This window comes from Chelonia mydas, chromosome 1 (assembly GCF_015237465.2).
Source record: "Chelonia mydas isolate rCheMyd1 chromosome 1, rCheMyd1.pri.v2, whole genome shotgun sequence".
NCBI classification, from domain to species: domain Eukaryota; kingdom Metazoa; phylum Chordata; order Testudines; family Cheloniidae; genus Chelonia; species Chelonia mydas.
In genome coordinates this window covers 12,121,758-12,134,555 of record NC_057849.1, presented here as the reverse complement: position 1 = coordinate 12,134,555, position 12,798 = coordinate 12,121,758, and the positions used below count along the sequence as shown (strand labels likewise).

The 12,798-nt window shown below is 42.2% G+C and overlaps 1 protein-coding gene across 6 annotated transcripts in view; it reads right to left on the bottom strand.

The window, feature by feature from the left end:
* Positions 1-12,798, bottom strand: part of C2CD3 (C2 domain containing 3 centriole elongation regulator) — an 88,034-nt gene that overhangs the window by 38,447 nt on the left and 36,789 nt on the right. For all 6 annotated transcript variants that reach the window (XM_037878884.2, XM_037878699.2, XM_043527436.1 and 3 more), the window contains exons 20-24: positions 8,390-8,513; positions 6,822-7,090; positions 5,435-5,524; positions 3,724-4,344; positions 2,051-2,377 (exon numbers count right to left, since the gene is read on the bottom strand). In XM_037878884.2, coding sequence (XP_037734812.1) covers positions 2,051-2,377; positions 3,724-4,344; positions 5,435-5,524; positions 6,822-7,090; positions 8,390-8,513 — 1,431 coding nt within the window. The remainder of the gene's footprint in view (positions 1-2,050; positions 2,378-3,723; positions 4,345-5,434; positions 5,525-6,821; positions 7,091-8,389; positions 8,514-12,798) is intronic.

Below are 12,798 nucleotides of genomic sequence, written 5' to 3'. Positions count from 1 at the left end.
TTTAATAACATCAGGGGCATAGTGCAGTAGCTGCTTACCTTGTTGTTACCATGATAGTCAGTGGATCCTAATGAGATGCTTCTCACACAACCCTCTTTCTGATCCTTCATTGGAAATCCTGTGGTAAGGGTTTCAGTTCAGTCCACTGGAAGAAAAGTTGAATGTATTTTTCCTGCTGAACTTGCAAGGAGCTATTATTGTTACAAGTGACACCCAATATTATTGTAACTAAAATGATGTTAGAGAAAAAAAACCTATTTTTTCCAGTTTACTTTGTGTTTGGTAGCACTTTATGTATAGTCAGTTTAACTGGTTCCCCCATTAAAATGGGAAAATCTGATTGTAAAACCACAAAAATTGGCAGGAGGCTCAGAGACAGGGTTACTACCTGCAGCTAGGTTTAGCTAATTTTTTGAAACTGACTAGCTATTAAGTTGACAATGTTTCATTAAAGTTCCAGAAAAAAATGTCATCCTTAATGTACTAGACAGTAACATTCATTCTACCCTTGTTATCTATAGTATCACAATGAACTTTTCCTTATTAAGATAAATATTGTTGCTGAAACAGGCATAAAATAGTTTCTCCAACTCTTTTCCGTTTGCGAGCATCTCCCTCGGTATTCACAAACAATTCCATCTTAAAACTCACACAAAAGAAACATTGTTTATTGTGTTCCAAAATCCTTTTAGTAGCAAATAGTATTGCATCAAGTTCCTGAACACACACACAGACTACGACCTTCAGAAGATTATAGAATCATTGTTCGTTCAAAAAAACAAGTTGGACTCCGAGTGTACCAGCAGCACTTGTGCTTAAAGCACGGTTGGTCGATGATCATTTTATTCTTGCTTTTGCAATACCTCATGCCAGTAAACTCTGGTGGGCAATCATTTAAATTTATTCATCTACATTGTTACACAGCAGATTGTAACTGGACCATTTCTAGGAAAAACTTCAAAGCTTTAGCTAATCTGGGCCTTCCTGCACAGTCCTTCCTGGCAGTATTGCTTTTATTATTAATATTTATTGTTTGCATTCAGGTATTGCCTAGACCCTAAAGGCTCCAATCAGGATTAAGGGCCCACTGTGCTAAGTGCTAAACACACACATGCGCGTGTGCATGCGCGCACACACACAGGGGCCAAGATGTGGAGGAGTGAAGGTGCACTGGGATGTATGTGGAAATCTCAAGGGATTGATTCACTTCTTTTTCAACAAAAAGACCTTCATTTAGTACTGACTGCAGGAGGCAGGAATAGCAGACAGCTTAAAAAAAATTAAAAAGCCAGCAAGCGTGTCACCTTAGGAGCACACCAAGTGCTAAGTATAATCTCACTAAAATGGAATATTTTAAAATATGTTCAGAATTAACAGATTGGAAGATATATTAAAAAGTAATTATTGGTGCTCATCATCACGGTAACTGGGCATCTAAATATCATTCTCATTTAACAAAGTGGAAAACTGACACAAAATGACTTCCTCAAGGTTACCGTGAGTTCATTCTAATCTTTATAGATTCTTACATCACCCCTTATCACCACAGATTCTGGCAGTTCCCAGATTTCTAGTTTTGTGTCACTAGCTTAGTTCCAGAAATGAATAAGCTGAAAATTGCTAGTCTGAAAGAATGTCTTCTATTAACATTGCCTAGAATTAAGGATGGTCAAATAGGCTGCTATTCGGATGAGCCTCTGACTCCAGAATTCAGTAGTCATTTCAACAAGTGTATTTTTTTAACATTACGCTGCTTGTTTACACTTTGCCCATGTCCATTTTGCATGGAGAATAGAAATAGAATGGGCAGGTTCACTTTCTGATGCTCATGAACTAACATGATGATGTAGTGGAATGGGGCTGCAACTCTGCAGGGGAATATTTAAATCCAAATGAAAATTGTTCTGATTGAAATTCAAAACATAATGAAAACATTCCTGTTAATATTAAGTTTTGTAAAATCTCTTGGGAATTGCTTTTTTTTAAATTGCTGTAAAATAGCTGACAATATCTTTTAAAAGAACATATATTTTGCAAGAAAATTTCTTACCTTTTAAACTTAAGTGCATTGCTCTTTCCACAAGGATAGTGACAGCAAATGTGTTTTCCAGATCCTTTGCATTAGTCTCCTCAGATGGTTTCACAACAGGGATTTCTGAGCTTGAGGAATTCAGTTTGTGATTGTGGCTCTTCAAGACTTGCTGGCCTGTGTCAGGAACCTTCTCTGCACCTTCATCTTCACTGTTACTGACATCTTCAGCACAGTCAAATCCATGAGCAGAATTAATATGAGCATGAGTAGAAGCAAGTGTAAGGTGAACTCGTACAGCAGCTCCTGACAGGTTTGAAGCATTGCGCCTGAACACTGGATAGATACCTGTAACAGGGTATTTACAAACAAACAAACGACAAAATTTAGTATCTTGGAAAGAGCGGTTATATTTCATGAAGACAAAAGTCTGTTTTCAGATCTGTGGGGTGGATCTCAAATCTGGTAATGTCATCTCTACACAAACAGATCCCCCAGGAGTTGTTAGTAACATCAGTCTGTAAAGGAAAAAAGCAATGGGCAACTCTAGAAAAGTTAATTTTTCATTTTCCCATGGACAGCTGAAATTAAGATATACTGCACTTTTCTCTCAACTTCATATGTGAATTGGAAACACTGCCTTTGGCATGATTTTGTGACCGTATCCAGGAAACAAAATTCAGATACAGCCTGTGCAGAGTTTTTATTCTGAGGGTTTTTTACCTGCAGTTTCTAGTTTTAACCGCACCAGGTTCAAGCCTGGCCAAATGAGGATCAAATGACTTGTCTAGAACAGGGGTTCTCAACCTCTTTCTTTCTCAGCCTCAGCCCCCCCCCCCCCGCAACATGATAAAAAAACTCCCCGGCCCACCTGTGCCACAACAACTGGTTTTCTGCATATGAAAGCCAGGGCTGACATTAGGAGGTAGCAAGCAGGGCAATTGCCTGGGGCCCATGCCACAGGGGTCCCTGCGAATCTAAGTTGCTCAGGCTTTGGCTTCAGCCCCAGGTGGTGGGGCTCAGGGCCCCAGGTTTCAGCCTCATGCAGCGGGGCTTCGGCTTTCTGCCCTGGGCCCTAGCAAGTCTAACGCTGGCCCTGCTTGGAGGACCCCCTGAAACCTGCTCACGGCGGGCCCTGGACCCTGGTTGAGAACCATTGGTTTAGAAGATCAGACTGCAAGTTGGTGGGTGACCTGGAATTGATATCATAGTGATGTATGAAATATAGAACCAGAAAAGAATAGAATAGAAAACTCCAACGGTTTTTCCAATTTTCTAGTCCTTTACTTTAACTACTAGCAGACAATACAGGTTTCTTGTGTGAACTCTAACCAGTGGCTCCTTTGCTGTGCTATTGTGCCTGATCATCATTAATACTAGTTCAGTGATTCAGATTCTAATGAGGAATCCTTCCTCAAGTCACTAACACTAATTCTTCACCCATTTATTGATCACCATTACCAAATTCTTCACCAGTATAACTCACTAAGCTTTGAACTTTGACGTAAGTGTTTTAACCTTGCTCATCTTTTCAAGAAAACAACATGAGCCAACAACATAGAAAGGACAAAACAAGGCTGCAACTGGTTTGCTTCAGACAACTACATATGGATGAGGTTAAACCAGCTAAAAAGTACATAAGGAAATGGAATAAAAGAAGGAATGAAGTGTAAGAATTTTCTTTATAGACTGACCACTGACTGTGAGTGTTCTCCTTGACCTCTGTCCAAGTGCTGCAAGGTCCACAAAAGCAGAGCCAATAAGGCGATCTGTATCAAGTGGTCTTTCAACGTTGTTTTCTTTCCCATAAGCCCGCCACACTTGGATTTCTAGCTTCTCCTCTCTGAAGTACCACAACAGTGCTTGGCTCCTTGTAAGTTCCATCTCTTTTGTTTTCTTAAACATCACTGTAACATGTTTTTCATCTTCAGTTAATTTTGGCCTCTGAAGTAAAGTCAAAATGGCTTCCTGATTGTATAATTTATATCGGAGATAGCAGTAAGTGCTTTTATTTATGTGCGTCTGGCCTGCAAGTAGCATGCAATGCATCGGTAACCACACTCTGGGGGTAGAAATGGTTACAGTGGCGGGATTTTTGCTCAGATGCCATTCGTCATCATCATCCATACTATCTTCATGGCTTTCCTCATGATTCCAGCCTAAAAGCTTAGCAGCCTCCACAACTCGTTCTCTGTCACCATGATGAGCAAAAGTAATAGAAAGCTCCAGCCCTCCTACTATGTTTTCCATGATGTTTGTGCAATGAGAAAGCACCAAATCCTCAGGTAGGGTTACTGAGTACCATCCTGTAATACCTTCAACAGAACAACAGAGAGTAATCAGACTCAATCATTCCATTTTTGAGAAATGCAAATAGAAAAAGGGATTTTTCTCCCTCCCGGATCACTGTTCCAGAACCAATACTTGGAAAAGTTTATTCCTCTTGAAAGCGTTTGGTTCATATAAGTATTTGCCACCTGCCAAGGTTAAAAATTATCCGGCCTTAAAAATAATAATAATAATAAAATAAAATAAAAAAATCACATGACCCGGATTACCATTTTACTTTATTTTCCACTTAATTAATGATATCTCATGAAGCTCTAGTCAATAAAGCTGGAATTCTTAACTTCCAGATGGAATATACAAACCAATTGTTTTTTAAACTCTTAAGGTTTGAGAAAGTGGTTGCTAAAATCATATTCAGACTGAAGTGGAAATAAACAAGATTATAATCAGAATCCCTTGATTTCAAGGCCTGATAGTTTCCAACCTGTCAGTGCCAGAAGTGGTCATTTTACACGATGGAAATCTGGGAATCCAACCTGTTGTTTTCTCATTGTATGAGCGTTTGTTTATAGCTGTTGCATATCACACATCCCTGACTGAATATTGCAAGTTCTAGATTTCAGGCCAGTGTAGTTTTCAGTCCCTAGAGTGGCTAATACATAGCACTTGCACCAAAAAATTCAGGCAATTAATATTTACTGGGTCAGTTCACTGTGGGTGTGTATTTTTCCATTTTCTTCTTATGTCCTGCACATACTTCTAGATAATAAGGGCTGATAGTGCACGTCTGATGAGAGAGAAGCCAAAGAGCTGTGCAACACATATTCATAGTCTAATATAATAGCTATTCCCAACTTCAAGAATGAATCTCATTTTCACATGGGCTACCTAGCAGATCAGCAGATCATAGCATATCCCAGCAGATGATTTTCAATGAACTTCAGTTAAATGTGATTTTAATAAGGAATCTAATTAAAAAAACCCTAATGCTTATGAGAGAACTTTGGCTTCAGAAAATAGGAAGCAAAACATGTAACCCACATAAGCAATACAGTATGTTACTACTGAAGTACTGTTTATATTGATAATGTCAGTAATATGGCATTTCCACTTTACCTGATCTTTTGATCAACAGGTCTTTGGTTGGCACCCTGACTGTTCCAAGCAGGTAGTCTCCTGATGTTTGAGTTTTCATTGAACCAGTGGCTGTAGAATCAAAATCAAAGATATCCAGACACATCAAGCTGGGGTTGATTTAAAACATGCACAAGTCATTCATAAAGTGTTAGTCTTCTAGTGAGAGCTATATCATTTTGTTAGAAGAGATCTAAGGTCATAACATTGGCATATACTTCCCTCCATGAAAAAAAGAAATGTGAAAGTCCACCGAGGAGGCACAACACATATTTGGTCAAACTCAGAGTGAAAAACGGTGGAGTAAATAACCACAGTTGTTGGAAATCCACAAGTAGTGCACTCTACTTATAGGATGTGTGCTCCAGCACTGTCGCGTTTTGGGAGCATTCTAGGGAGTACTTCCACTACCAACGTGCTCTAAAATAAGCATCAAAGAGCTATTGTACTGTCCACAGAGTAACTGAGTAGCTTACTCATGCCAACAGTTGAGTTTTTTTGCCTATCACTGAAGACTGATATCTTTAATTAAATTGTATTATTAGAATATTCTACAACATAATGCTATAAAAAGCTTGAAGAGGTCTCCGCTGTCTATGGAGACAACAGGAAAAGTTGCCATCATAAAATTGCATGCTATTTTTGAGATACTAGTGCCTTAATGCAGCCGGAGGAAAACAATCAATTAATCCGTTTAAGTAAGATGTAAACAATGACACTTAATACCACTTTCGAAACATATCTTCCACTTTTAGAAATAATCTGTAACCTTCTTTACAAAAAGTTACCATTTCAGACTGTGATCTCATCACATTTCAATCTAAGCAAGGTCAGGCAATGTCATTAGTTCAGTGGAAGACCTCCAGGGGAAACCCAGGGGGCTGCAGGAAATAATACTGATGTTTCAGGAAGAATGCGGTGTTGTTGTAGCTGTGTTGATCCCAGGATATTAGAGAGACAAGGTGGGGAAGGTAATATCATTGCAGGACTTTAAGCAAGTCACTTAATTTCCTTCTCTTGTTTCCTCATCTATAAAATGCGGGTAACAAGGCTAACGTGCCTTTGTAATGGGTCCTGAAATCCTCATATGAAAGGTGCTATGTAAGTGCAGGCAGCATCACTACTGTATTACCTTCTTTTGGATGAGATGTAAAATTGACATCCCAACCACTTGTGGTCACTGAAAATCCCCTTGAAAACCAGCTGTAGCCCCAAGGGCTTGGCCAAAGTATAAGTGGAATAAATACATTTACCTAAATTTCAGTTACACAGTGAATATTCACTGTGTGTCCTATACCTGAGAAACTAATGTCAATAACACCATTACCAATAGCCACCTAGGATTCCTACTCATTTGTGTTTTGTTTACCTGACTTGATGCTCTGGTGGTAGATGCAGAAGACTATCTGTGCAGATTGCAAGAGCTCCCCCAGACAACATGCTTCTCCGCTGCTTCTCTGGACGACGAGGTTACAAGGGAACTCAGTGTGGTGATCAAACTCCGGACAGAAAGTCCGAGCCACAGCTCGGGTGGTGCGCTTCTCCCCCTCAGGTAGGAAGGAGAGGTGCACAGACACATAGGCATTAACTCCCACTTCTGCACTGGATTGAAGTGAAGGGTTCTTTTCTGCCACAGCTCTTCAAGTAATAAGGAAAAAAAAAGAGAGGGAGACGCACCAGGTAATCTAGTTAGAAGTACATACGTATGCCACCAAAACGAAGGGGTTTTTAACCCCTAGCTGAACAACGATAAGAACAAAACAGTGGATTCAATCTGTGCTCTCAGGTCTTGTTTACACAGAGACTTTTTGGGAATCTCCCATCCTTGATCTAGCACTGTAGCAGCTCCATCAGTGCGAGTAAAGGCAGGAATTCTAGTGTAGACTGGCTGCTGATAATTTTCAGCTCTTTTTTATCTAGACCTACTATGATCAGTAATGAAATGGCGGCCAAAACTGCTGTGGCCTGTCTATACTAGTGCCCCTACCATTGCTCACACCAGTGACTACAGCAGGAATGTGGGTACTCAGTGCCTCTGAAAATCAGGTCCACGAGTGCTACCAGAACATCCCCTTTTGTAAAGGGGGCAGCAGGAACACTCCTCGGAGCAGCTGCTCCAGAAGGAAGCAAAGAGCAAGACCAAAACTCTTTTTAGACTTTGATTAGCTGATCCAAAGCTCACTGAAGTCAAAGGGAGTCTGTCCAATGGCTTTGAATCAGGGCCTGATTGAGGAGCCCATCAGTGCTGCTCAGAGAACAGGCCAAAGGACATTGCTCAGGAATGCTGGGAACCACTCTTGTCCTTAAAGAGCTGACTACTCTGTTTTAACCCTTCCTTATATAATGCACTAAGACTGCTGAGACTAACCTTCAAGCAATTTAGTTCTCTTAAAGTAGCATTCCTTTAAAAAGGAATGTTCAGTTTACTAATTAATTTAGTTTATGTGCTGTAGTGCAAAATCCCAATCAATGAGAAGAGGATCCAAAGCACAAAGGTTGGCACAACCTCTTTTCCCTTTAATACAAAGTCTTTTATACTGGAAAAACCGTGGCTGAATTTAGCTCTGCTCAGTAAAATGAGGGGCCAAAAGGAATGGCTAGAGCCACATCTGTTATAGGCAGGTATTGTACAAGCTTCCTCCCTAGCCCAGCTTTGCTAATGCACCACAGTCTTGAACTACACCACTGCCTGTTATTTCAGTTCCAGGCCTCTCTTGAGCAAACTGTACTAAACTCTCCAGTGGTTCGGTGGACAAAAATAGCCACCGATGTTCTTTTCATAGTTATCTTCACTTCTGAACTGAACAAGATTTGAATCTAGATCTCCACAGATGAAAGGTTCACAAGTGACAATTTGTTCCACCACCATGGCACGCTATCCCCCCCACCCCCAAAAGTTATGTTAAGAGAAAATCTTGTCTTAGAATTAGATATTACCTGGCTGCTGCTTGCAAACCAGCTGCTCTGTGTATTTGTACAGAAATAGAAATGGCTCGAGCAGCTATTACTCCCCCTGCTGTTTTTAGTGAATGTCTGTACCTCACACTCACATCAAGCAAGCCTGGATTTAAAAAAAAAAAAAAAAGAAAAGAAAGAAATACATCCATCTATTTTTTTTTTTAAATTACAGCCAAGGTTAACCAAGATTTATTCTATTAACGTAAATAATTTCATACCAAAAAAAAAAAAATCTATGAAAAGGCAGCATTATCGTTGCATAGTTAAGAATTAAAATAAGCCAGGATTGAATGTCTAGATGCACTTTAGTTCAAGCACCAGTTATTGCCTTGATACAGGAGTTACCGCATGAAATTCTACGGCCTGTGTTATGCAGGAGGTCCATCTAGAAAATCCTAATGGCTCCTTCTGACCTTCAAATGTATGAATCTATAAAATGAAAGTTAAGGTTGCAGCTGCACAACCTTAACTCTGCCCTTTTGTGTGAATTCGTTATGATTCAGTCCTCACTTAGAATCACAGAATATCAGGGTTGGAAGGGACCTCAGGAGATCATCTAGTCCAACCCCTGCTCAAAACAGGACCAATCCCCAATTTTTGCCCCAGATCCCTAAATGGTCCCCTCAAGGGTTGAACTCGTAACCCTGGGTTTAGCAAGGCAATGCTCAAACCACTGAGCTATCCCTCCCCCACTACTTATATAATACCAAGATGTTGTGATTATATCAGACAGTTGCTTACAAACAGGGGGATGGGAGTAAAATGACATATAAAATCCTCTGAAGATTTTAACATCTACAATACTCTCAAAGTTATCAGATTCCCTTTTGCCAATGCAAGTATATGTTCTGCAAGAAGCTCACTCCGCCATACCAGCAAACCTCTGTTTTTTTTCTCCTTGGTCACTCCCTTCAAGAATCCCTCTCCTTTATTCTTGTGGTTTACTCCTCTCAGACTCCATGTCACAACTATGACATTGCATTCCATATTCTTTATGGAAATATTCTTATGATGTGGGTATGACATAACTGAGATGTACTTTATGCAAGATGGGTCTTGTAAGATATCATTGGAAAGGTTACAATTTACTGAATGTGATTATCCAATTTGTATGCATGTATCATTTCTGTATCTAAAGCTAGGAATCATAGGCGTGTGTACGGGGTGTGCCCCGGCACACCCTAATGCAGGGGTTGGCAAGCTCTTCCTGCCTGAGCTCCTGGCCAGGGAGGCTCCCACCCTTGGCCCCGCCTTCCCCCATCGTCCGCCGCCTCAGTGTGCCACGTCCAGGAGTGGCCCTGGACAGCGCTGCAGCGGCACGGCTCCGGCGGGACCTGAGCTCCGGCCGCTTGGGGCCGTGTGGTAAGGGGGTGGGGCTGCGAGCTCTGGCGGGCTGAGCGGCAGGAGCTCAGGTCCCGCCGGAGCCATGCCGCTGCAGCGCTGTCCAGGGCTGCTCCTGGACGCGGCGTGCCGAGGCTCCAGGAGAGGGGGAGGCGGGGGTAAGCGGCATGGTAACGGGGGCTTGGGCTGGGGGGGTTGGATAAGGGGCAGGGAGCCCCGGGGACAGTCAGGGGACAGGGAGCGGGGGTGGATGGGGCAGAGGTTGGGGGGGGAACGGTCAGGGGACGGGGAATGGGGGGTTGGATCGTGGGAGTTCCAGGGGTCTGTCAGGAGGCACGGGGATGGAGGGGGTTGGGGGGGGTGGCATCCCGGGGTGGTGGTTGGGGGGACCTCGGGGGTGGGGTGGCGTCAGGGGACAAGGAGCCGGATGGGTCAGGGATTCTGAGGGGGGCAGTTGGGGGGCAGGAAGTGGGTGGGGATCAGATGGGGGCAGGGCCAAACTGTTTGGGGAAGCACAGCCTTCCCTACCTGGCCCTTCATACAATTTTGGAACCTCGATGTGGCCCTCAGGCCAAAAAGTTTGCCCATGCCTGCCCTAATGCCTCAAAAAAAAAAAAAAAAAGGTGGCTTTGCGTTTTAATTTAATCACATGATACGCTCTACATAGAAAGCCCGCGCTCGCTCGCCGCATGCATCCCCACTACTGCGGCGCCGCATTACCATTGGTCCTCCCCTCCCCTCCCTTCTGACTACTATTCTGGAAAATTCTTTGACCTATATAAGCGACCGCATCACGTGTGCCCAGCGCAGCGTCTACAGGGTTTGTAATCTTTGTCGCGTGTACTCTACTGAAATAGCATAACAAGCCCGTGGCTTTACGTTTTAATTCAAGCGTATGATACCCCCTTTTAAAATATGGATCGGTTCGTTGTTAAGATAAGAAAAGGAGCAGACAAGCTGTTCATGTGAAAGAGCCTTTTCGAAACTAGCATATGTAAAAAACAAACTAAGAAGTACAATGTCCCAACAGCTCCTCGACTCACTCATGATTTTGTACATTGAACGAGAATTGGCTTCGTCAGTTAATTACAATGATGTGATTGAGGAATTTAAGTCCATAACACCTGGTGAGCGACATCTCATTCTCTAGGACAGGAAGATGAAGAAACCTTAATCTGTTTTGGTCAATTTGGGTTAGCTTATTATCTGGTTAAAGATAAAGATCATGAAAATTGACTGTATCTTTGTATACGCCTGGTTATCGCTACAGCAAAAATTTGGTATTTTGTGTCTCATTTTTTAAGTAAAGTTTAGTTGTTAATTTAAAAAAAAATTAAGTTTAGTTAAGTTTTAGTTTCTTTAGTTTGTTTGATGAAAAAAAATAATGTCCTTTATGATTGAATATTCAATAAATGTTCGCCTTTAAAAAAAAAAAATTCCCTGGGTGCACACCCTAATGAAATGTGCTGCGCACGCCTATGCTAGGAATACGGACTGTGTAACAATCACAACTGGGTGTATATTGGGAAGACACCCACCAGACGACAGGCCATCAAATTTGATGAGCCATCAGGAAGGGACAACAAAACCATGAAGATCTCTCTCCCTCCTGGGAAGTGTCCGGGGATGTAACTGTGACACTAGTAGGTCAGGTGGTCTTGTCACCGGATACTAAACATTATCTGGGACTTCTTGTAACTTCCCGGGGGGGGGGGGGGGGGGGGGGGGGGGGAGGAGGAGAGGAGAGACAGAGAGAGGAAAAAAAAAGTTTGGGAAACAAAGGATTCCCGCCTTACGTAAATCCTATTTAAGGGTGGGGAAGAAGGCAAACAGGACTCCTCCTCTCCATGGCCTGTCTGCCCAAGAAGAAAGACTGCTAAAGGTGAGGGGTCCATACTGAGACAGGGGTCCAGTCTGAAGAGAAATATAACTGGAACTCTGAACGACAGAAACTTTGCAACTTGCCTAAAATAACATTTAGGATAAGAGATTACATTTTGTAACCTGTTTCTTAAGTATATTGAGCTTAGCTTGAGTATTCTGTTTTATTTGCTCAGTAATCTGCTTTGTTCTGTCTAGTATCAGAGGGGTAGCTGTGTTAGTCTGTATCCACAAAAACAATGAGGAGTCTGGTGGCACCTTCAAGACTAACAGATTTATTTGGGCATAAGCTTTCATGGGTAAAAAGCCCATTTTTACCCACGAAATCTTTTGCCCAAATAAATCTGTTAGCCTTTAAGGTGCCACCGGACTCCACATTGTTTTTGTTCAGTCTGTTATCTCTTATATTCACTTAAAATTCACCTTTAATAGTTAATAAGCTTATTTCTTGTTTATAATATAACCCTGTGTGTATAATTCATAACTGAAGGGGGGGATAAGAGGTTGTGCATACCTTCCTCCACGATGAGGGAGGAGGCGGATTTCACAATAAATCTTTGGGTCTGCACCCCAAGGGAGATGGACAGCTGAGTGTGGGGGCAAGACCCTTAAGCTGAGCCTTCACAGAACTTATCTCAGTGTTTCATTCTGCAATTTGGTGTGGCCCTGCCTGTGTGCTGGAGGAGGCTTAATAGAATTGCTTGGCTCAGCAAGACAGGTAAAAAGGGTACCCAGGCTGGCATAATAGACAGGCTCAGTGGTATCTCAGAACATCAGGTGGAATCCTAAGGGGGGGCAACCCATCACAACAACCACTTTTGTTCTGACTGAAGATTCCTAAAAGGATTTCCCTAAAAGTCTCTTCAGTGCTACTTTTGCATCATCTGGAAGAACCTCTGCAGGGTAGACAGGCTCCTTCCTGCTCCGCAGGCTAAGCATGTTGCTTCAATTCTCTCCTCCCTTCTGGTCTGAGAAGTGGGAGACCAAACTGGAGACTCTCATGTGGCAGTGAGACGTGGTAGGCCCAGGGCTGGCTCATTCAAACAGTTTTCTAGTAAGTAAATATAATATAAGCCCAACCCTACACCCACTGAAGTCAGTGGAAGTTTTACCATTGATTTCCAACAGTGAGTTTTGACATCTTGGACTGGTAGGACCAACATGCT